At 44.3% G+C, this 27,231-nt stretch overlaps 1 protein-coding gene across 1 annotated transcript in view; it reads right to left on the bottom strand.

Moving 5' to 3' along the window:
• PTS (6-pyruvoyltetrahydropterin synthase) overlaps nucleotides 1-20,624 on the bottom strand; it is a 55,030-nt gene extending 34,406 nt beyond the window's left edge. Inside the window, exon 1 of the mRNA XM_069739158.1 lies at nucleotides 20,468-20,624. Within this exon, the coding sequence (XP_069595259.1) occupies nucleotides 20,468-20,556 (89 nt within the window). The 5' untranslated portion in view covers nucleotides 20,557-20,624. The remainder of the gene's footprint in view (nucleotides 1-20,467) is intronic.
• Nucleotides 20,625-27,231: the final 6,607 nt, after the last annotated feature.

The following is a 27,231-nucleotide window of genomic DNA, read 5'->3' as shown; positions in this document are numbered from 1 at the left end:
CAACATGAACTTGTGCATTTATTGATGATGTAATGACAGCCATCTCCCCAGTGCCTTTACCTGACATGCAGCCCCATATCATCAATGGCTGGAAATTTGCATGTTCTCTTCAGGCAGACATCTTTATAAATCTCACTGGAACCTCACCAAACTAAAGTTCCATCATCATCACTTTGCCCAATGCAGATTCGCGATTCATCACTGAATATGACTTTCATCCAGTCATCCACAGTCCACGATTGCTTCTCATTAGCCCATTGTAACCTTGTTTTTTTCTGTTTAGGTGTTAGTGATGGCTTTCGTTTAGCTTTTCTGTATGTAAATCCCATTTCCTTTAGGCGGCTTCTTACAGTTCGGTCACAGACGTTGGCTCTAGTTTCCAACCATTCGTCCCTCATTTGTTTTGTTGTGCATTTCCTGTTTTGGAGACATATTGCTTTAAGCTTCCGGTCTTGATGCTTTGATGTCTTCCTTGGTCTACCAGTATGTTTGCCTTTAACAACCTTCCCATGGTGTTTGTATTTGGTCCAGATTTTAGACACAGCTGCCTGTGAACAACCAACATCTTTTGTAACATTGTGTGATGATTTAGCCTCTTTTAAGAGTTTGATAATCCTTTCCTTTGTTTCAATGGACATCTCTCGTGTTGGAGCCATGATTCATGTCAGTCCACTTGGTGCAACTGCTCTCCAAGGTGTGATCTCTCCCTTTTAGATGCAGACTAATGTGCAGATCTAATTTGATGCAGGTGTTATTTTTGGGTCTGAAAATTTACAGGGTGATTCCATCATTTTTTCCTCAGAATTGAGTGATTCCATAATTTTTCCCCTATGCTTGGTTATAAAAAGTAACCATTACTGACCACCACATTTTTTGTTCTTGATTTCTTTTAGTATTTCTTAAAGCCAGAAAGTTGCCATTTTAAATGACTTTAGTTTTGTGCCATGTCTGTGATCTGCTTTTTTGTACAAAATTAAACAACTGAATGAACATCCTCCAAGGCCGGTGATTCCAAAATTTGCGCCAGGGGTTGTATATACCGGTCCCAGCCCGTTACATTGCAGAATATTATATGACTAGATAGATATATACCAGTCCAAGCCCGTTACATTGCAGTATATTATATGACTATCTATATACATAATTGTCTAAGGGTCACTTCCGTCTGTCTGTTCTTCTGTCACGGTTATTCATTCGCTGATTGGTCTCGGCAGCTGCCTGTCATGGCTGCCGCGACCAATCAGCGACGGCCACAGTCCGATTACTCCCTCCCCTACTCCCCTGCACTCACTGCCTGGCGCCCGCTCCGTAATCCCCTCCACTCACCGCTCACACAGGGTTAATGGCAGCGGTAACGGCCCGCGGTGTAACGCACTCTGTTACCGCTGCTATTAACCCTGTGTGTCCCCAACTATTTACTATTGATGCTGCCTATGCAGCATCAATAGTAAAAATATGTCATGTTAAAAATAATAATAAAAAAAGAACCTGCTATACTCACCCTCCGCCGCCTTTCCGCTCCTCGCCACGCTCCCGGGACCGCTCCATTGCAAGCGGCAGCTTCCGGTCCCGTCCCAGGGCTGATGTGCGACAAGGACCTGCCGTGACGTCACAGTCATGTGACCGCGACGTCATCATAGGTCCTGCTCACACCAGCCCTGGGACAGGACCGGAAGCTGCCGCTTGCAATGGAGCGGTCCCGGGAGCGTGGCGAGGAGCAGGAAAGGCGGCGGATGGTGAGTACAGCAGGACTTCAACGGCCCTTCGGAAGGTGAGTATATGTTTATTTATTTTTTTAAGTCTCTATACTACGTGGCTCTGTGCTGGGCAATATACTACATGACTGGGCAATATACTATGTGGCTGGACAATATACTCCGTCGATGGGGAATATACTATGTGGCTCTGCTACATACTATGTGGCTGGGCAATATACTATGTGGCTGGACAATATTCTCCGTCGCTGGACAATAAACTACGCGGCTGGGCAATATACTACGTGGCTCTGCTATATACTATGTGGCTGGGCAATATACTACGTGACTGGCCAATATACCGTAGTACGTGGCTCTGCTATATACTATGTGGCTGGGCAATATGTGACTGGGCAATATACTACGTGGCTGGGCAATATACTACGTGGCTGGGCAATATACTACGTGGCTGGGCAATATACTATGTGGCTGGGCAATATACTACGTGACTGGGCAATATACTACGTAGCTGGGCAATATACTACGTAGCTGGGCAATATACTATGTGGCTGGGCAATATACTACGTGGCTGGGCAATATACTACGTAGCTGGGCAATATACTATGTGGCTGGGCAATATACTACGTGACTGGGCAATATACTACCTGGCTGGGCAATATACTACGTGACTGGGCAATATACTACCTGGCTGGGCAATATACTACGTGACTGGGCAATATACTACGTGACTGGGCAATATACTACGTGACTGGGCAATATACTACGTGACTGGGCAATATACTATGTGACTGGACAATATAGTACGTCGCTGGGCAATATACTACGTGGCTGGGCAATATACTACGTGACTGGGCAATATACTACGTGGCTGGGCAATATACTACATCGCTGGGCAATATACTACGTGGCTGGGCAATATACTACGTCGCTGGGCAATATACTACGTGGCTGGGCAATATACTACGTTGCTGGGCAATATACTACGTGGACATGCATATTCTAGAATACCCGATGCGTTAGAATCGGGCCACCATCTAGTATACATAGTAACATAGTAACATAGTTAGTAAGGCCGAAAAAAGACATTTGTCCATCCAGTTCAGCCTATATTCCATCATAATAAATCCCCAGATCTACGTCCTTCAACAGAACCTAATAATTGTATGATACAATATTGTTCTGCTCCAGGAAGACATCCAGGCCTCTCTTGAACCCCTCGACTGAGTTTGCCATCACCACCTCCTCAGGCAAGCAATTCCAGATTCTCACTGCCCTATCTGTAAAGAATCCTCTTCTATGTTGGTGGAAAAACCTTCTCTCCTCCAGACACAAAGAATGCCCCCTTGTGCCCGTCACCTTCCTTGGTATAAACAGATCCTCAGCGAGATATTTGTATTGTCCCCTTATATACTTATACATGGTTATTAGATCGCCCCTCAGTCTTCTTTTTTCTAGACTAAATAATCCTAATTTCGCTAATCTATCTGGGTATTGTAGTTCTCCCATCCCCTTTATTAATTTTGTTGCCCTCCTTTGTACTCTCTCTAGTTCCATTATATCCTTCCTGAGCACCGGTGCCCAAAACTGGACACAGTACTCCATGTGCGGTCTAACTAGGGATTTGTACAGAGGCAGTATAATGCTCTCATCATGTGTATCCAGACCTCTTTTAATGCACCCCATGATCCTGTTTGCCTTGGCAGCTGCTGCCTGGCACTGGCTGCTCCAGGTAAGTTTATCATTAACTAGGATCCCCAAGTCCTTCTCCCTGTCAGATTTACCCAGTGGTTTCCCGTTCAGTGTGTAATGGTGATATTGATTCCTTCTTCCCATGTGTATAACCTTACATTTATCATTGTTAAACCTCATCTGCCACCTTTCAGCCCAAGTTTCCAACTTATCCAGATCCATCTGTAGCAGAATACTATCTTCTCTTGTATTAACTGCTTTATATAGTTTTGTATCATCTGCAAATATCGATATTTTACTGTGTAAACCTTCTACCAGATCATTAATGAATATGTTGAAGAGAACAGGTCCCAATACTGACCCCTGCGGTACCCCACTGGTCACAGCGACCCAGTTAGAGACTATACCATTTATAACCACCCTCTGCTTTCTATCACTAAGCCAGTTACTAACCCATTTACACACATTTTCCCCCAGACCAAGCATTCTCATTTTGTGTACCAACCTCTTGTGCGGCACGGTATCAAACGCTTTGGAAAAATCGAGATATACCACGTCCAATGACTCACCGTGGTCCAGCCTATAGCTTACCTCTTCATAAAAACTGATTAGATTGGTTTGACAGGAGCGATTTCTCATAAACCCATGCTGATATGGAGTTAAACAGTTATTCTCATTGAGATAATCCAGAATAACATCCCTCAGAAACCCTTCAAAAATTTTACCAACAATAGAGGTTAGACTTACTGGCCTATAATTTCCAGGTTCACTTTTAGAGCCCTTTTTGAATATTGGCACCACATTTGCTATGCGCCAGTCCTGCGGAACAGACCCCGTCGCTATAGAGTCCCTAAAAATAAGAAATAATGGTTTATCTATTACATTACTTAGTTCTCTTAGTACTCGTGGGTGTATGCCATCCGGACCCGGAGATTTATCTATTTTAATCTTATTTAGCCGGTTTCGCACCTCTTCTTGGGTTAGATTGGTGACCCTTAATATAGGGTTTTCATTGTTTCTTGGGATTTCACCTAGCATTTCATTTTCCACCGTGAATACCGTGGAGAAGAAGGTGTTTAATATGTTAGCTTTTTCCTCGTCATCTACAACCATTCTTTCCTCACTATTTTTTAAGGGGCCTACATTTTCAGTTTTTATTCTTTTACTATTGATATAGTTGAAGAACAGTTTGGGATTAGTTTTACTCTCGTTAGCAATGTGCTTCTCTGTTTCCTTTTTGGCAGCTTTAATTAGTTTTTTAGATAAAGTATTTTTCTCCCTATAGTTTTTTAGAGCTTCAATGGTGCCATCCTGCTTTAGTAGTGCAAATGCTTTCTTTTTACTGTTAATTGCCTGTCTTACTTCTTTGTTTAGCCACATTGGGTTTTTCCTATTTCTAGTCCTTTTATTCCCACTGCTTACAGTGCCTATTTAGGATGTTCTTAAACATTTCCCATTTATTATCTGTATTCTTATTTCTGAGGATATTGTCCCAGTCTACCAGATTAAGGGCATCTCTAAGCTGGTCAAACTTTGCCTTCCTAAAGTTCAGTGTTTTTGTGACTCCCTGACAAGTCCCCCTAGTGAAAGACAGGTGAAACTGTACAATATTGTGGTCGCTATTTCCTAGATGCCCGACCACCTGCAGATTTGTTATTCTGTCAGGTCTATTAGATAGTATTAGGTCTAAAAGTGCTGCTCCTCTGGTTGGATTCTGCACCAATTGTGAAAGATAATTTTTCTTGGTTATTAGCAGAAACCTGTTGCCTTTATGGGTTTCACAGGTTTCTGTTTCCCAGTTAATATCCGGGTAGTTAAAGTCCCCCATAACCAGGACCTCATTATGGGTTGCAGCTTCATCTATCTGCTTTAGAAGTAGACTTTCCATGGTTTCTGTTATATTTGGGGGTTTGCAACAGACCCCAATGAGAATTTTGTTACCATTTTTCCCTCCATGAATTTCGACCCATATGGACTCGACATCCTCATTCCCTTCGCTAATATCCTCCCTTAAAGTGGACTTTAGACAAGACTTTACATAGAGACAAACCCCTCCTCCTCTCCGATTTTTACGATCCTTTCTAAACAGACTGTTATCCTGTAAGTTAACTGCCCGGTCATAGCTATCATCTAACCATGTCTCGGTTATTCCCACTATGTCAAAGTTACCTGTAGATATTTCTGCTTCTAGTTCTTCCATCTTGTTTGTCAGGCTTCTGGCGTTTGCGAGCATGCAGTTTAGAGGATTTTGTTTTGTTCCAATCTCCTCGCTGTGGATTGTTTTAGAAATGTTCTTACCTCCCTTCTGAGTATGTTTTCCTGGGTCTTCTTTGTTCGAGTCTAATGTTTTTCTTCCCGTCCCCTCTTCTTCTAGTTTAACGCCCTCCTGATGAGTGTAGCGAGTCTTCTGGCGAATGTGTGTTTCACAGGTTTGTTGAGGTGTAGTCCGTCTCTGGCGAGGAGTCCATCGTACAAGTAATTCACACCGTGGTCCAGGAATCCGAATCCTTGTTGTCTGCACCATCGTCTGAGGCTACGTTCACACTAGCGTTGCGCCGCCCTGCGTCGGCGACGCAACGCGCGACGCACGGAAAAACGCGTGCGTCGTTTTTTGACGAAATCGGACGCAAGAAAAATGCAACTTGTAGCGTTTTCTTGCGTCCGACGCTAGCGTCTAAAACGATGCACATGTCGGAAAACGCGTGCAAAAAGACGCACGCGTCCCCTATGTTAAACATAGGGGCGCATCGCCGCTGCGTCGCCGACGCAACAGCGACGCGAATGTGAACGTAGCCTTAGCCAGTTGTTCGCATCAAGGATCCTGTTCCATCTCCTGGTGCCATGCCCGTCTACTGGAAGGATAGAAGAAAAAACTACCTGTGCATCCAGTTCCTTTACTTTCTTCCCCAACTCTTCAAAGTCCTTGCAGATTGTCGGTAGGTCTTTCCTTGCCGTGTCATTGGTGCCAACATGTATCAGAAGAAATGGGTGGACGTCCTTGGAGCTGAAGAGCTTTGGTATCCTATCGGTCACATCCTTGATCATCGCACCTGGAAGGCAGCATACTTCTCTTGCGGTTATGTCCGGTCTGCAGATGGCTGCTTCTGTGCCTCTCAGTAGTGAGTCTCCCACCACCACCACTCTTCGTTGCTTCTTGGCTGTACTTTTTGCTGTCTTGGCTGTACTTTTTGCTGTCACTTGTTGCTGTGTGCCCTTTTCTTTTTTGCTTGCTGGTATTGCTTCATCCTTAGGTGTGCCATCTTCATCCTCTACAAAGATTTGATATCGGTTCTTCAGTTGTGTGGTTGGTGATTTCTCCATGGTCTTCTTGCTTCTTTTGGTCACATTCTTCCACTCATCTGCTTTTGGAGGTTCTCTGACACTTTTTTCACCTTCTGTGACCAGTAGAGATGCTTCTGTTCTGTCTAGGAAGTCTTCATTCTCTTTGATGAGTTTCAAAGTTGCTATTCTTTCTTCCAGACCCCGCACCTTTTCTTCTAAAAGGGCCACTAGTCTACACTTCTGACAGGTGAAATTGGATTCTTCTTCTGGTCGATCTGTGAACATGTAGCACATGCTGCAGCTCACCATGTAGGTTGTCACATCTGCCATGTTGCTCCTAGATCCTGCTGACTTGCTGTGTGTTTTCCTTCTTGTGTAATCTACTCAGCCAAGCTTTCTTGCAATAATGTCCTACAGGCAATAATTCGCGCGCCTTACGGCGCGCGGTTTGGTGATGCTTTCCAAGCAGCTGGTCCCGGCTGTACCCAACGATCGTCTAGCTGAGGGAGACTCTTTGCTTTTCCCAGAAGGCCCCTGGAATATGCAAATTATCCTCCTCAAGCTTGAATCCCTGGTTTGGTGATGCTTTCCAAGCAGCTGGTCCCGGCTGTAACCAACAATCGTCTAGCTGAGGGAGACTCTCCGCTTTTCCCAGAAGGCCCCTGGAATATGCAAATTATCCTCCTCAAGCTTGAATCCCTGGTTTGGTGATGCTTTCCAAGCAGCTGGTCCCGGCTGTACCCAACAATCGTCTAGCTGAGGGAGACTCTTCGCTTTTCCCAGAAGGCCCCTGGAATATGCAAATTATCCTCCTCAAGCTTAAATCCCTGGTTTGGTGATGCTTTCCAAGCAGCTGGTCCCGGCTGTACCCAACAATCGTCTAGCTGAGGGAGACTCTTCGCTTTTCCCAGAAGGCCCCTGGAATATGCAATTTATCCTCCTCAAGCTTGAGTCCCTGGTACATACGGCTCCAGCCCGTTACATTGCAGTATATTATATGACTAGATAGATATATACCGGTCCCAGCCCGTTACATTGCAGTATATTATATGACTATATACCGGTCCCAGCCCGTTACATTGCAGTATATTATATGACTATATACCGGTCCCAGCCCGTTACATTGCAGTATATTATATGACTATATACCGGCCCCAGCCCGTTACATTGCAGTATATTATATGACTATATACCGGCCCCAGCCTGTTACATTGCAGTATATTATATGACTATATACCGGCCCCAGCCCGTTACATTGCAGTATATTATATGACTATATACCGGTCCCAGCCCGTTACATTGCAGTATATTATATGACTATATACCGGTCCCAGCCCGTTACATTGCAGTATATTATATGACTATATACCGGCCCCAGCCCGTTACATTGCAGTATATTATATGACTATATACCAGCCCCAGCCCGTTACATTGCAGTATATTATATGACTATATACCGGCCCCAGACCGTTACATTGCAGTATATTATATGACTATATGCTGGTTCCAGCCCGTTACATTGCAGTATATTATATGACTATATACCAGCCCCAGCCCGTTACATTGCAGTATATTATATTACTATATACCGGTCCCAGCCCGTTACATTGCAGTATATTATATGACTATATACCGGTCCCAGCCCGTTACATTGCAGTATATTATATTACTATATACCGGCCCCAGCCCGTTACATTGCAGTATATTATATGACTATATATATACATACTGGTCCCAGCCCGTTACATTGCAGTATATTATATGACTATATACCGGCCCCAGCACGTTACATTGCAGTATATTATATGATTATATACCAGCCCCAGCCCGTTACATTGCAGTATATTATATGACTATATACCGGTCCCAGCCGTTACATTGCAGTATATTATATGACTATATACGGGCCCCAGCCCATTACATTGCAGTATAGTATATGACTATATACCGGCCCCAGCCCGTTCCATTGCAGTATAGTATATGACTATATACCGGCCCCAGCCCGTTACATTGCAGTATAGTATATGACTATATACCGGCCCCAGCCCGTTACATTGCAGTATAGTATACGACTATATACCGGCCCCAGCCCGTTACATTGCAGTATATTATATGACTATATACGGGCCCCAGCCCATTACATTGCAGTATAGTATACGACTATATACCGGCCCCAGCCCGTTACATTGCAGTATATTATATGACTACCGTATATACCGGCCCCAACCCGTTACATTGCAGTATATTATATGACTATATAATATATATACCGGCCCCAGCCCGTTACATTGCAGTATATTATATGACTATATAATATATATACCGGCCCCAGCCCGTTACATTGCAGTATATTATATGACTATATACCAGCCCCAGCCCGTTACATTGCAGTATATTATATGACTATATACCGGCCCCAGCCCGTTACATTGCAGTATATTATATGACTATATACTGGCCCCAGCCCGTTACATTGCAGTATAGTATATGACTATATATATACAGGTCCCAGCCCGTTACATTGCAGTACATTATATGACTATATACAGGTCCCAGCCCGTTACATTGCAGTACATTATATGACTATATAATATATATACCGGCCCCAGCCCGTTACATTGCAGTATATTATATGACTATATACCGGCCCCAGCCCGTTACATTGCAGTATATTATATGACTATATACCGGTCCCAGCCCCTTACATTGCAGTATAGTATATGACTATATACCTGCCCCAGCCCTTTACATTGCAGTATATTATATGACTATATACCGGTCCCAGCCCGTTACATTGCAGTATATTATATGACTATATACCGGCCCCAGCCCGTTACATTGCAGTATATTATATGACTATATACCGGCCCCAGCCCGTTACATTGCAGTATATTATATGACTATATACCGGCCCCAGCCCGTTACATTGCAGTATATTATATGACTATATACCGGCCCCAACCCGTTACATTGCAGTATATTATATGACTATATACCGGCCCCAGCCCGTTAGATTGCAGTATATTATATGACTATATACCGGCCCCAGCACGTTACATTGCAGTATATTATATGACTATATACCGGTCCCAGCCCGTTACATTGCAGTATAGTATATGACTATATACCGGCCCCAGCCTGTTACATTGCAGTATATTATATGACTATATACCGGCCCCAGCCCGTTACATTGCAGTATAGTATATGACTATATACCGGCCCCAGCCCGTTACATTGCAGTATATTATATGACTATATACCGGCCCCAGCCCGTTACATTGCAGTATATTATATGACTATATACCGGTCCTGGCCCGTTACATTGCAGTATATTATATGACTATATATATACCGGCCCGTTACATTGCAGTATAGTATATGACTATATACCGGCCCCAGCACGTTACATTGCAGTATATTATATGACTATATACCGGCCCCAGCCTGTTACATTGCAGTATATTATATGACTATATACCGGCCCCAGCCCGTTACATTGCAGTATAGTATATGACTATATACCGGCCCCAGCCCGTTAGATTGCAGTATATTATATGACTATATACCGGCCCCAGCACGTTACATTGCAGTATATTATATGACTATATACCGGCCCCAGCCCGTTACATTGCAGTATATTATATGACTATATACCGGTCCTGGCCCGTTACATTGCAGTATATTATATGACTATATATATACCGGCCCGTTACATTGCAGTATATTATATGACTATATACCGGTCCCAGCACGTTACATTGCAGTATATTATATGACTATATACCAGCCCCAGCCCGTTACATCGCAGTATAGTATATGGCTATATATATTCCGGCCCCAGCCCGTTACATTGCAGTATATTATATGACTATATACCGGCCCCAGCCCGTTAGATTGCAGTATATTATATGACTGTATACCGGCCCCAGCACGTTACATTGCAGTATATTATATGACTATATACCGGTCCCAGCCCGTTACATTGCAGTATATTATATGACTATATACCGGCCCCAGCCTGTTACATTGCAGTATATTATATGACTATATACCGGCCCCAGCCCGTTACATTGCAGTATAGTATATGACTATATACCGGCCCCAGCACGTTACATTGCAGTATATTATATGACTATATACCGGCCCCAGCCCGTTACATTGCAGTATATTATATGACTATATACCGGTCCTGGCCCGTTACATTGCAGTATATTATATGACTATATATATACCGGCCCGTTACATTGCAGTATATTATATGACTATATACCGGCCCCAGCACGTTACATTGCAGTATATTATATGACTATATTCCGGCCCCAGCCCGTTACATTGCAGTATATTATATGACTATATACCGGCCCCAGCCCGTTACATTGCAGTATATTATATGACTATATACCGGTCCTGGCCCGTTACATTGCAGTATATTATATGACTATATATATACCGGCCCGTTACATTGCAGTATATTATATGACTATATACCGGCCCCAGCACGTTACATTGCAGTATATTATATGACTATATACCGGCCCCAGCTTATTACATTGCAGTATATTATATGACTATATATATATACCGGCCCGTTACATTGCAGTATATTATATGACTATATACCGGCCCCAGCCCGTTACATCGCAGTATATTATATGACTATATACCGGTCCTGGCCCGTTACATTGCAGTATATTATATAACTATATATATACCGGCCCGTTACATTGCAGTATATTATATGACTATATACCGGCCCCAGCACGTTACATTGCAGTATATTATATGACTATATATATACCGGCCCGTTACATTGCAGTATATTATATTACTATATACCGGCCCCAGCCCGTTACATTGCAGTATATTATATGACTATATACCGGTCCTGGCCCGTTACATTGCAGTATATTATATGACTATATATATACCGGCCCGTTACATTGCAGTATATTATATGACTATATACCGGCCCCAGCCTGTTACATTGCAGTATATTATATGACTATATACCGGCCCCAGCCCGTTACATTGCAGTATATTATATGACTATATATATACCGGCCCGTTACATTGCAGTATATTATATGACTATATACCGGTCCCAGCCCGTTACATTGCAGTATATTATATGACTATATTCCGGCCCCAGCCCGTTACATTGCAGTATATTATGACTATATACCGTTATAGCCCGTTACATTGCAGTATATTATATGACTATATACCGGCCCCAGCCTGTTACATTGCAGTATATTATATGACTATATACCGGCCCCAGCCCGTTACATTGCAGTATATTATATGACTATATATATACCGGCCCGTTACATTGCAGTATATTATATGACTATATACCGGCCCCAGCCCGTTACATTGCAGTATATTATATGACTATATTCCGGCCCCAGCCCGTTACATTGCAGTATATTATATGACTATATTCCGGCCCCAGCCCGTTACATTGCAGTATATTATATGACTATATACCAGCCCGTTACATTGCAGTATAGTATATGACTATATACCAGCCCCAGCCCGTTACATTGCAGTATATTATATGGCTATATACCGGCCCCAGCCCGTTACATTGCAGTATATTATATGACTATATACCAGCCCCAGCCCGTTACATTGCAGTATAGTATATGACTATATACCAGCCCCAGCCCGTTACATTGCAGTATATTATATGACTATATACCAGCCCCAGCCCGTTACATTGCAGTATATTATATGACTATATACCAGCCCCAGCCCGTTACATTGCAGTATATTATATGACTATATACCAGCCCCAGCCCGTTACATTGCAGTATAGTATATGACTATATACCGGCCCCAGCCCGTTACATTGCAGTATATTATGACTATATACCGTTATAGCCCGTTACATTGCAGTATATTATATGGCTATATATATTCCGGCCCCAGCCCGTTACATCGCAGTATATTATATGACTATATTCCGGCCCCAGCCCGTTACATCGCAGTATATTATATGACTATATTCCGGCCCCAGCCCGTTACATCGCAGTATATTATATGACTATATACCGGTCCTGGCCCGTTACATTGCAGTATATTATGACTATATACCAGCCCCAGCCCGTTGCATCGCAGTATAGTATATGGCTATATACCAGCCCCAGCCCGTTACATCGCAGTATATTATATGACTATATACCGGCCCCAGCCCGTTGCATCGCAGTATATTATATGACTATATACCAGCCCCAGCCCGTTGCATCGCAGTATAGTATATGACTATATACCAGCCCCAGCCCGTTACATCGCAGTATATTATATGACTATATACCGGCCCCAGCCCGTTACATCGCAGTATAGTATATGACTATATACCAGCCCCAGCCCGTTGCATCGCAGTATAGTATATGACTATATACCAGCCCCAGCCCGTTACATCGCAGTATAGTATATGACTATATACCGGCCCCAGCCCGTTACATTGCAGTATATTATATGACTATATTCCGGCCCCAGCCCGTTACATTGCAGTATATTATATGACTATATACCGGTCCCAGCCCGTTACATCGCAGTATATTATATGACTATATTCCGGCCCCAGCCCGTTACATTGCAGTATATTATATGACTATATACCGGCCCCAGCACGTTACATTGCAGTATATTATGACTATATACCAGCCCCAGCCCGTTACATTGCAGTATATTATATGACTATATACCAGCCCCAGCCCGTTACATTGCAGTATATTATATGGCTATATACCGGCCCCAGCCCGTTACATTGCAGTATATTATATGACTATATACCAGCCCCAGCCCGTTACATCGCAGTATATTATATGACTATATACCAGCCCCAGCCCGTTACATTGCAGTATAGTATATGACTATATACCGGCCCCAGCACGTTACATTGCAGTATATTATATGACTATATACCGGCCCCAGCCCGTTACATTGCAGTATATTATATGACTATATTCCGGCCCCAGCCCGTTACATTGCAGTATATTATATGACTATATACCGGCCCCAGCCCGTTACATTGCAGTATATTATATGACTATATACCGGCCCCAGCACGTTACATTGCAGTATATTATATGACTATATACCAGCCCCAGCCCGTTACATCGCAGTATATTATATGACTATATACCAGCCCCAGCCCGTTACATCGCAGTATATTATATGACTATATACCGTTATAGCCCGTTACATTGCAGTATATTATATGACTATATTCCGGCCCCAGCCCGTTACATTGCAGTATATTATATGACTATATACCGGTCCCAGCACGTTACATTGCAGTATATTATATGACTATATACCGGCCCCAGCCCGTTACATTGCAGTATATTATATGACTATATTCCGGCCCCAGCCCGTTACATTGCAGTATATTATATGACTATATACCGGTCCCAGCACGTTACATTGCAGTATATTATATGACTATATACCGGCCCCAGCCCGTTACATTGCAGTATAGTATATGACTATATACCGGTCCCAGCCCGTTACATTGCAGTATAGTATATGACTATATTCCGGCCCCAGCCCATTACATCGCAGTATATTATATGACTATATTCCGGCCCCAGCCCATTACATCGCAGTATATTATATGACTATATTCCGGCCCCAGCCCATTACATCGCAGTATATTATATGACTATATTCCGGCCCCAGCCCATTACATCGCAGTATATTATATGACTATATTCCGGCCCCAGCCCATTACATTGCAGTATATTATATGACTATATACCGGCCCCAGCCTGTTACATTGCAGTATATTATATGACTATATATATACCGGCCCGTTACATCGCAGTATATTATATGACTATATATATACCGGCCCGTTACATCGCAGTATAGTATATGACTATATACCAGCCCCAGCCCGTTGCATCGCAGTATAGTATATGACTATATACCAGCCCCAGCCCGTTACATCGCAGTATAGTATATGACTATATACCGGCCCCAGCCCGTTACATTGCAGTATATTATATGACTATATTCCGGCCCCAGCCCGTTACATTGCAGTATATTATATGACTATATACCGGTCCCAGCCCGTTACATCGCAGTATATTATATGACTATATTCCGGCCCCAGCCCGTTACATTGCAGTATATTATATGACTATATACCGGCCCCAGCACGTTACATTGCAGTATATTATGACTATATACCAGCCCCAGCCCGTTACATTGCAGTATATTATATGACTATATACCAGCCCCAGCCCGTTACATTGCAGTATATTATATGGCTATATACCGGCCCCAGCCCGTTACATTGCAGTATATTATATGACTATATACCAGCCCCAGCCCGTTACATCGCAGTATATTATATGACTATATACCAGCCCCAGCCCGTTACATTGCAGTATAGTATATGACTATATACCGGCCCCAGCACGTTACATTGCAGTATATTATATGACTATATACCGGCCCCAGCCCGTTACATTGCAGTATATTATATGACTATATTCCGGCCCCAGCCCGTTACATTGCAGTATATTATATGACTATATACCGGCCCCAGCCCGTTACATTGCAGTATATTATATGACTATATACCGGCCCCAGCACGTTACATTGCAGTATATTATATGACTATATACCAGCCCCAGCCCGTTACATCGCAGTATATTATATGACTATATACCAGCCCCAGCCCGTTACATCGCAGTATATTATATGACTATATACCGTTATAGCCCGTTACATTGCAGTATATTATATGACTATATTCCGGCCCCAGCCCGTTACATTGCAGTATATTATATGACTATATACCGGTCCCAGCACGTTACATTGCAGTATATTATATGACTATATACCGGCCCCAGCCCGTTACATTGCAGTATATTATATGACTATATTCCGGCCCCAGCCCGTTACATTGCAGTATATTATATGACTATATACCGGTCCCAGCACGTTACATTGCAGTATATTATATGACTATATACCGGCCCCAGCACGTTACATTGCAGTATATTATATGACTATATACCGGCCCCAGCCCGTTACATTGCAGTATATTATATGACTATATACCGGTCCCAGCCCATTACATCGCAGTATATTATATGACTATATTCCGGCCCCAGCCCGTTACATTGCAGTATATTATATGACTATATACCGGCCCCAGCCCGTTACATCGCAGTATATTATATGACTATATTCCGGCCCCAGCCCGTTACATTGCAGTATATTATATGACTATATACCGGCCCCAGCCCGTTACATTGCAGTATATTATATGACTATATTCCGGCCCCAGCCCGTTACATTGCAGTATATTATATGACTATATACCGGCCCCAGCACGTTACATTGCAGTATATTATATGACTATATACCGGCCCCAGCCCGTTACATTGCAGTATAGTATATGACTATATACCGGTCCCAGCCCGTTACATTGCAGTATAGTATATGACTATATTCCGGCCCCAGCCCATTACATCGCAGTATATTATATGACTATATTCCGGCCCCAGCCCATTACATCGCAGTATATTATATGACTATATTCCGGCCCCAGCCCATTACATCGCAGTATATTATATGACTATATTCCGGCCCCAGCCCATTACATCGCAGTATATTATATGACTATATTCCGGCCCCAGCCCATTACATTGCAGTATATTATGACTATATACCAGCCCCAGCCCGTTACATTGCAGTATATTATATGACTATATATATACCGGCCCGTTACATCGCAGTATATTATATGACTATATATATACCGGCCCGTTACATCGCAGTATATTATATGACTATATTCCGGCCCCAGCCCATTACATCGCAGTATATTATATGACTATATTCCGGCCCCAGCCCATTACATCGCAGTATATTATATGACTATATTCCGGCCCCAGCCCATTACATCGCAGTATATTATATGACTATATTCCGGCCCCAGCCCATTACATCGCAGTATATTATATGACTATATTCCGGCCCCAGCCCATTACATCGCAGTATATTATATGACTATATTCCGGCCCCAGCCCATTACATTGCAGTATATTATATGACTATATACCGGCCCCAGCCTGTTACATTGCAGTATATTATATGACTATATATATACCGGCCCGTTACATCGCAGTATATTATATGACTATATATATACCGGCCCGTTACATCGCAGTATAGTATATGACTATATACCAGCCCCAGCCCGTTGCATCGCAGTATAGTATATGACTATATACCAGCCCCAGCCCGTTACATCGCAGTATAGTATATGACTATATACCGGCCCCAGCCCGTTACATTGCAGTATATTATATGACTATATTCCGGCCCCAGCCCGTTACATTGCAGTATATTATATGACTATATACCGGTCCCAGCCCGTTACATCGCAGTATATTATATGACTATATTCCGGCCCCAGCCCGTTACATTGCAGTATATTATATGACTATATACCGGCCCCAGCACGTTACATTGCAGTATATTATGACTATATACCAGCCCCAGCCCGTTACATTGCAGTATATTATATGACTATATACCAGCCCCAGCCCGTTACATTGCAGTATATTATATGGCTATATACCGGCCCCAGCCCGTTACATTGCAGTATATTATATGACTATATACCAGCCCCAGCCCGTTACATCGCAGTATATTATATGACTATATACCAGCCCCAGCCCGTTACATTGCAGTATAGTATATGACTATATACCGGCCCCAGCACGTTACATTGCAGTATATTATATGACTATATACCGGCCCCAGCCCGTTACATTGCAGTATATTATATGACTATATTCCGGCCCCAGCCCGTTACATTGCAGTATATTATATGACTATATACCGGCCCCAGCCCGTTACATTGCAGTATATTATATGACTATATACCGGCCCCAGCACGTTACATTGCAGTATATTATATGACTATATACCAGCCCCAGCCCGTTACATCGCAGTATATTATATGACTATATACCAGCCCCAGCCCGTTACATCGCAGTATATTATATGACTATATACCGTTATAGCCCGTTACATTGCAGTATATTATATGACTATATTCCGGCCCCAGCCCGTTACATTGCAGTATATTATATGACTATATACCGGTCCCAGCACGTTACATTGCAGTATATTATATGACTATATACCGGCCCCAGCCCGTTACATTGCAGTATATTATATGACTATATTCCGGCCCCAGCCCGTTACATTGCAGTATATTATATGACTATATACCGGTCCCAGCACGTTACATTGCAGTATATTATATGACTATATACCGGCCCCAGCACGTTACATTGCAGTATATTATATGACTATATACCGGCCCCAGCCCGTTACATTGCAGTATATTATATGACTATATACCGGTCCCAGCCCATTACATCGCAGTATATTATATGACTATATTCCGGCCCCAGCCCGTTACATTGCAGTATATTATATGACTATATACCGGCCCCAGCCCGTTACATCGCAGTATATTATATGACTATATTCCGGCCCCAGCCCGTTACATTGCAGTATATTATATGACTATATACCGGCCCCAGCCCGTTACATTGCAGTATATTATATGACTATATTCCGGCCCCAGCCCGTTACATTGCAGTATATTATATGACTATATACCGGCCCCAGCACGTTACATTGCAGTATATTATATGACTATATACCGGCCCCAGCCCGTTACATTGCAGTATAGTATATGACTATATACCGGTCCCAGCCCGTTACATTGCAGTATAGTATATGACTATATTCCGGCCCCAGCCCATTACATCGCAGTATATTATATGACTATATTCCGGCCCCAGCCCATTACATCGCAGTATATTATATGACTATATTCCGGCCCCAGCCCATTACATCGCAGTATATTATATGACTATATTCCGGCCCCAGCCCATTACATCGCAGTATATTATATGACTATATTCCGGCCCCAGCCCATTACATTGCAGTATATTATGACTATATACCAGCCCCAGCCCGTTACATTGCAGTATATTATATGACTATATATATACCGGCCCGTTACATCGCAGTATATTATATGACTATATATATACCGGCCCGTTACATCGCAGTATATTATATGACTATATTCCGGCCCCAGCCCATTACATCGCAGTATATTATATGACTATATTCCGGCCCCAGCCCATTACATCGCAGTATATTATATGACTATATTCCGGCCCCAGCCCATTACATCGCAGTATATTATATGACTATATTCCGGCCCCAGCCCATTACATCGCAGTATATTATATGACTATATTCCGGCCCCAGCCCATTACATCGCAGTATATTATATGACTATATTCCGGCCCCAGCCCATTACATCGCAGTATATTATATGACTATATTCCGGCCCCAGCCCATTACATTGCAGTATATTATGACTATATACCAGCCCCAGCCCGTTACATTGCAGTATATTATATGACTATATATATACCGGCCCGTTACATCGCAGTATATTATATGACTATATATATACCGGCCCGTTACATTGCAGTATATTATATGACTATATATATACCGGCCCGTTACATCGCAGTATATTATATGACTATATTCCGGCCCCAGCCCGTTACATTGCAGTATATTATATGACTATATATATACCGGCCCGTTACATCGCAGTATATTATATGACTATATTCCGGCCCCAGCCCGTTACATTGCAGTATATTATATGACTATATACCGGTCCCAGCACGTTACATTGCAGTATATTATATGACTATATACCGGCCCCAGCCCGTTACATTGCAGTATAGTATATGACTATATACCGGTCCCAGCCCGTTACATTGCAGTATAGTATATGACTATATTCCGGCCCCAGCCCATTACATCGCAGTATATTATATGACTATATTCCGGCCCCAGCCCATTACATCGCAGTATATTATATGACTATATTCCGGCCCCAGCCCATTACATTGCAGTATATTATATGACTATATACCGGCCCCAGCCTGTTACATTGCAGTATATTATATGACTATATATATACCGGCCCGTTACATCGCAGTATATTATATGACTATATATATACCGGCCCCAGCCCATTACATCGCAGTATATTATATGACTATATTCCGGCCCCAGCCCATTACATCGCAGTATATTATATGACTATATTCCGGCCCCAGCCCGTTACATTGCAGTATATTATATGACTATATACCGGCCCCAGCCCATTACATCGCAGTATATTATATGACTATATTCCGGCCCCAGCCCATTACATCGCAGTATATTATATGACTATATACCGGCCCCAGCCCATTACATTGCAGTATATTATATGACTATATACCGGCCCCAGCCTGTTACATTGCAGTATATTATATGACTATATATATACCGGCCCGTTACATCGCAGTATATTATATGACTATATTCCGGCCCCAGCCCATTACATTGCAGTATATTATGACTATATACCAGCCCCAGCCCGTTACATTGCAGTATATTATATGACTATATATATACCGGCCCGTTACATCGCAGTATATTATATGACTATATATATACCGGCCCGTTACATCGCAGTATATTATATGACTATATTCCGGCCCCAGCCCGTTACATCGCAGTATATCCTTCCGCTCTCAGGGCCGCACTGTATGGAGGATGACTCCGCGCTGTGCCGGGGCCCCGGCGGTCCCAGGGGTGATGGCAGCGGGCGCAGGGCACGGGCAGGACTGCGGGCGCACAGCTCGGAGCTCACTCACCAGTGCAGCCGGTGGCAGGCGCTGAAGGAGGCGGTGCGGGAGATCTGGATGACCCGGGGCCGTTCTCCGGTGCTGTCCCCGTTCTGCATGCTGAGGCTGACGCTCCGGGCTCGGCGCTGCTCCTCCGCTGTCTCCGGGATATTATCAGGGGCAGGCGGGGCGCACGTCAGGGGATTGGCAGCAGCGCCGGACGCTGATTGGCCCCAGCAGCTTCTTCCCATTGAGGTCAGTGTTAACACCGTCCATGCCAGGGGAGGGCGAGAGGGGCCCGAGCATGGAGGGTGAGGGGGCTACAGCTGAGCGGTCTCCAGGCTTCACAACATGCTGGGGGTTGTAGCCTGCACGCTGAATAATTAAGATGCTGACTGCTCTACCAGGTCCTGAATCTACATAATACAGGAATGCACTGCCTATATGATACCGCCAATAGGTGCCCACATAATAGCACTATACGGTGCCCATATAATAATGATAGAAAGGGCTCATAGAGTGCCTCCAATAAGAGCCTACATAATACCACTATATGGTATCCATATAATGCCAACAATAAGTCTACATAATACTGCTATACGGTGCCCATATAATAATGATAGAAAGGGCTCATAGAGTGCCTCCAATAAGAGCCTACATAATACCACTATATGGTATCCATATAATGCCAACAATAAGTCTACATAATACTGCTATACAGTGCCCGTATAATAATGATAGAAAGGGCTCATAGAGTGCCTCCAATAAGAGCCTACATAATATCATATATAAGAAAGAATGCGGCAGCACTCACCGAAGATGCGTGGTCCAAGTCCTTTATTAAGAACGCTTACAGTGTAGATAACATGCTGACGGCACGGGGGAGCAGGAGAGACAAGGAGGTGAGCAGGGAAAGACGACGGCCGTTTCAGCGCCACAGTAGGCGTGAAACGGCCGTCGTCTTTCCCTGCTCACCTCCTTGTCTCTCCTGCTCCCCCGTGCCGTCAGCATGTTATCTACACTGTAAGCGTTCTTAATAAAGGACTTGGACCACGCATCTTCGGTGAGTGCTGCCGCATTCTTTCTTATATATGGTATGGACTTTTACTTGTCTTCATGCGAGCACCGCTGCTGTGAGGATCAGGCTCTCCTATTTCACCACGAGGCTATTGAAGCTGGTATATACAGCGGCTGTGCAGCTCTGCTTTTCTCTTGGATCGATAATACCACTATATGGTATCCATATAATGCCAACAATAAGTGTCTACATAATACTACTATACAGTGCCTGTATAACACTGATGTAAAGTGTTCATAGAATACCTCTAATTAATAGTTGCCAACATAATACCACTATATAGTACCATATAATACCACCAAAAAGTTCTCATAGCATGCCATCAATGAGTGCCCACATAACACTGCTGTATAGTGACCATATAATATTGCCATACTGTGCTTATAGCACATCACTTTACAGTGCCCACTCAATATTGCCATACATTGCTCACAAAATGCCACATGTGCCCACATAATTCCACTATAAAAGACCCTACAATATTGCCATACAATGTTCATAGTGTACTACTGTAGAGTGCCCACACAATACTGCCACATAGTGCTCATTGAATGCTACCAATAAGTTCTCACATAATACCACTTGTCAGAGTCCTCATAATATCTTCATATAGTGATCATACAATGCCACCGAACTAGCACAGAGGACTTATAAAATAGTGTCAAAATGACAAGAGAACACAGCAAAAGGTGCCCACATAATGCTGCCTATAGGTACCCACATAATACTGCCTATAAGTGCCCACATAATACTGCATATAAGTGCCCACATAATCCTACCTTTAGGTACCCATATAATACTGCCTATAAGTGCCCACCTAATCCTACCTTTAGGTACCCATATAATGCTGCCTATAAGTGCCCACATAATCCTATAGGTACCCACATAATACTGCCTACAAGTGCCCACATAATGCTGCCTATAAGTGCCCACATAATCCTACCTATAGGTGCCCACATAATACTGCCTATAAGTGCCTTTATAAAGCTGACTATAAGTGCCCACATATTTCTGCCTATAAGTGCCCACATAATCCTACCTTTAGGTACCCATATAATACTGCCTATAAGTGCCCACATAATCCTACCTTTAGGTACCCATATAATACTGCCTATAAGTGCCCACATAATCCTACCTATAGGTACCTATATCAGGGGTGTCAAACTGCATTCCTCGAGGGCCGCAAACCATGCGTGTTTTCAAGGTTTCCTTAGCATTGCACAAGGTGCTGCAATCATTATGTGTGTAGGTGATTAAATTATCACCTGTGCAGTACAAGGAAATCCTGAAAACATGACCTGGTTGCAGCCCTCGAGGAATGCAGTTTGACACCCCTGACCTATATAATACTGCTCAGATCGCCTCTATGTAGATTTCCTGCATTGCTATGAGTGTCGACCACAGGGTGGCGCTCACAGCAATCCGCCATCAACAACCATAGAGGTCTCAAGGACACCTCTGGTTGTTATGCCGACGCATCGCTGACCCCTGATCATGTGATGGGGGTCAGCGATGCGCTCATTTCCGGCCCGATGGCCAGAAGTGGTAGTTAAATGGCGCTGTCAGCGTTCGACAGCGGCATTTAACTAGTTAATAGCGGCGGGTGGATCGCGATTCCACCAGCCGCTATTGCACGCACATGTCAGCTGTTCAAAATAGCTGACATGTCCCGGCTTTCATGCGGGCTCACCGCCGGAGCCTATGGAGTGCCCCCATGGGCAAGGGGTACTCGGTACCGGGTCCTGCGGTTCACAGGGGGATGTCACGGTGGCTGATCCGGTCCGTGGCTCGTGGGACATCCGTGTATAAAGGGAAAGGTCTTTAAAGGGGAAATGTTCATGACCCACCTGTGGTATTCGGTCAGGGTGACCGACGCTGCTTTAAGGGGTCCGCTGGGGTGATGTTATGGCAGCTAGATGGTATACCTGCCCACAGGTGAAGTATGTCCCCAGGGCTCCCGGTGTGTAGATGATGGATGGTGTGAGGCACAGTGAAGAACGAGGACACAAGGTTGCAGTCTCTTTACCTTTACTGAAGGCTTCAGCATCCACAGTCCAGAGCACCAGATCACAGGGCAGGCAGAGTCCGGCCGGTTTGGAGGCGAATCCAGAGTCCCCTTATCCAGATGGAAATCAGTAGCCTTCCTCTAGTGCCTGGATGTTGTAGTACCTTACTGCTGAGCTTCTCATAAGGTCCTCACAGATATTGTAGATGTTCTAGATGTTATGTCTCTCTTTCTCTCTGTCCCCCAGATAGATAGGACAAAGCCGTATGACCGGTGGCTTGAAGCTTTTTACAGGGACTCTATCATGCCCCGGCCTCTCGTGGGTGCCACCTTGCCTCCTTGGTATAGGGCGGATCAGTAACTTGCAATTAGCTGTCCTGCCGGTCTCTGGAGCAAGGCATAAAGGACTGTTGCTCCCTTGGTGTTCCGGCTACCGGGATCCTGCGCCTCACAAGGAGACAGCCTGTGTAGGGCAGAACTCCTACTGGTTTCCACTCCTTTGCTATGACTTCTTCACCCTCTCTACAATACAGTACTCTGTTCGTGTTCTTTCTTAGGAACTGCTGCACGTGGGGCAGGCGCAGCTCCGTGACCTTCTGTCTAGGCCTCTGACAGGCTCCCATCCCTGTCAGGGACCAACTACCTGAGCGAAGCTCAGCCAGCAACTGCCTCACTTCCTCTCCAGGCCACCAATTTTACTTAAGTGTGAAGAGTGCCCTAATAAATAGGAGCATAGCTCCCTCTGGTGGACTGGAGAATGAAATGTGTTGTATGTTTGTGGTACCTGGTAAAGAGATCTCCTTTATTGCCTCCAAACGTAACATCACTCCCCCTAGAGGAAAATGATATTACTGCAACGACCAGGACCCTGGGGCACTGCACCCACATCAAAGCAGGGGATCCGATCTCCGCAGTAATAGTACGGCAGAGGCCGGGGTATTAGAAACACAAGCTTCAGAGCAGAAAACATTTGCTTAACCCCTTAATCCCATATGACGTACTATCCCATCAAGGTGACCTGGGACTTAATTTCCAGTGACGGGATAGTATGTCATAGTGGATCGGCCGCACTCATGGGGGGAGCGCAGCTGATCGCAGCCGGGTGTCAGCTGACATCCGGCACTATATGCCAGGAGCGGTCACGGACCGCTCCTGGCACATTAACCTCCGACACACTGCGATCAAAGATGATTGCAGCATTTCGGCGGTACAGGGAAGCATCGCGCAGAGAGGGGGCTCCCTGCAAGCTTCCCTGAGACCCTCGGAGCAACGCGATGTTATCGCGTTGCTCCAAGGGTCTCCTACCTCCTCCCTGCAGGCCCTAGATCCAATATGGCCGCGGGGGGCCTTCCGGGTCCTGCAGGGAGGTGGCTTGCAAGCGCCTGCTCAGAGCAGGCACCAGCAAGCCTCCAGCAGTGCACATCAGATCGCTGATCTGACACAGTGCACTGCAAAGTGTCAGATCAGCAATACAGGTCCTTCTCAAAAAATTAGCATATAGTGTTAAATTTCATTATTTACCATAATGTAATGATTACAATTAAACTTTCATATATTATAGATTCATTATCCACCAACTGAAATTTGTCAGGTCTTTTATTGTTTTAATACTGATGATTTTGGCATACAACTCCTGATAACCCAAAAAACCTGTCTCAATAAATTAGCATATTTCACCCATCCAATCAAATAAAAGTGTTTTTTAATAACAAACAAAAAAACCATCAAATAATAATGTTCAGTTATGCACTCAATACTTGGTCGGGAATCCTTTGGCAGAAATGACTGCTTCAATGCGGCGTGGCATGGAGGCAATCAGCCTGTGACACTGCTGAGATGTTATGGAGGCCCAGGATGCTTCAATAGCGGCCTTAAGCTCATCCAGAGTGTTAGGTCTTGCGTCTCTCAACTTTCTCTTCACAATATCCCACAGATTCTCTATGGGGTTCAGGTCAGGAGAGTTGGCAGGCCAATTGAGCACAGTAATACCATGGTCAGTAAACCATTTACCAGTGGTTTTGGCACTGTGAGCAGGTGCCAGGTCGTGCTGAAAAATGAAATCTTCATCTCCATAAAGCATTTCAGCCGATGGAAGCATGAAGTGCTCCAAAATCTCCTGATAGCTAGCTGCATTGACCCTGCCCTTGATGAAACACAGTGGACCAACACCAGCAGCTGACATGGCACCCCACACAATCACTGACTGTGGGTACTTGACACTGGACTTCAGGCATTTTGGCATTTCCTTCTCCCCAGTCTTCCTCCAGACTCTGGCACCTTGATTTCCGAATGACATGCAAAATTTGCTTTCATCAGAAAAAAGTACTTGGGACCACTTAGCAACAGTCCAGTGCTGCTTCTCTGTAGCCCAGGTCAGGCGCCTCTGCCGCTGTTTATGGTTCAAAAGTGGCTTTACCTGGGGAATGCGGCACCTGTAGCCCATTTCCTGCACACGCCTGTGCACGGTGGCTCTGGATGTTTCCACACCAGACTCAGTCCACTGCTTCCTCAGGTTCCCCAAGGTCTGGAATCGGTCCTTCTCCACAATCTTCCTCAGGGTCCGGTCTCCTCTTCTCGTTGTACAGCGTTTTCTGCCACATTGTTTCCTTCCAACAGACTTACCATTGAGGTGCCTTGATACAGCACTCTGGGAACAGCCTATTTGTTGAGAAATTTCTTTCTGGGTCTTACCCTCTTGCTTGAGGGTGTCAATGATGGCCTTCTTGACATCTGTCAGGTCGCTAGTCTTACCCATGATGGGGGTTTTGAGTAAAGGTACCTTCACACATAACGATATCGTTAACGATATCGTTGCTATTTGTGACGTAGCAACGATATCGTTAATGAAATCGTTATGTGTGACAGCGACCAACGATCAGGCCCCTGCTGGGAGATCGTTGGTCGCTGAATAAAGTCCAGAACTTTATTTCGTCGCTGGACTCCTGCTGACATCGCTGGATCGGCGTGTGTGACACCGATCCAGCGATGTCTTCACTGGTAACCAGGGTAAACATCGGGTAACTAAGCGCAGGGCCGCGCTTAGTAACCCGATGTTTACCCTGGTTACCATGCTAAAAGTAAAAAAAAAGAAACACTACATACTTACCTAACGCTGTCTGTCCTCCAGCGCTGTGCTCTGCTCTCCTCCTGTACTGGCTGTGAGCCGGAAAGCAGAGCGGTGACGTCACCGCTCTGCTTTCCGGCTCCCAGACAGTACAGGAGGAGAGCAGAGAAGCAGAGCGCAGCGCTGGAGGACAGACGGCTGTAGGTAAGTATGTAGTGTTTTTTTTTTTTTTACTTTTAGCATGATAACCAGGGTAAACATCGGGTTACTAAGCGCGGCCCTGCGCTTAGTTACCCGATGTTTACCCTGGTTACCGGCATCGTTGGTCGCTGGAGAGCGGTCTGTGTGACAACTCTCCAGCGACCAAACAGCGACGCTGCAGCGATCCGGATCGTTGTCGGTATCGCTGCAGCGTCGCTTAATGTGAAGGGGCCTTTATGAACCAGGCAGGGAGTTTATAAAAGCCTCAGGTATCTTTTGCATGTGTTTAGAGTTAATTAGTTGATTCAGAAGATTAGGGTAATAGGTCGTTTAGAGAACCTTTTCTTGATATGCTAATTTATTGAGACAGGTTTTTTGGGTTATCAGGAGTTGTATGCCAAAATCATCAGTATTAAAACAATAAAAGACCTGACAAATTTCAGTTG

The sequence above is a fragment of the Ranitomeya imitator genome, chromosome 9 (assembly GCF_032444005.1).
Source record: "Ranitomeya imitator isolate aRanImi1 chromosome 9, aRanImi1.pri, whole genome shotgun sequence".
Lineage (NCBI taxonomy): Eukaryota > Metazoa > Chordata > Amphibia > Anura > Dendrobatidae > Ranitomeya > Ranitomeya imitator.
This window is presented reverse-complemented; position numbering and strand designations above follow the sequence as displayed.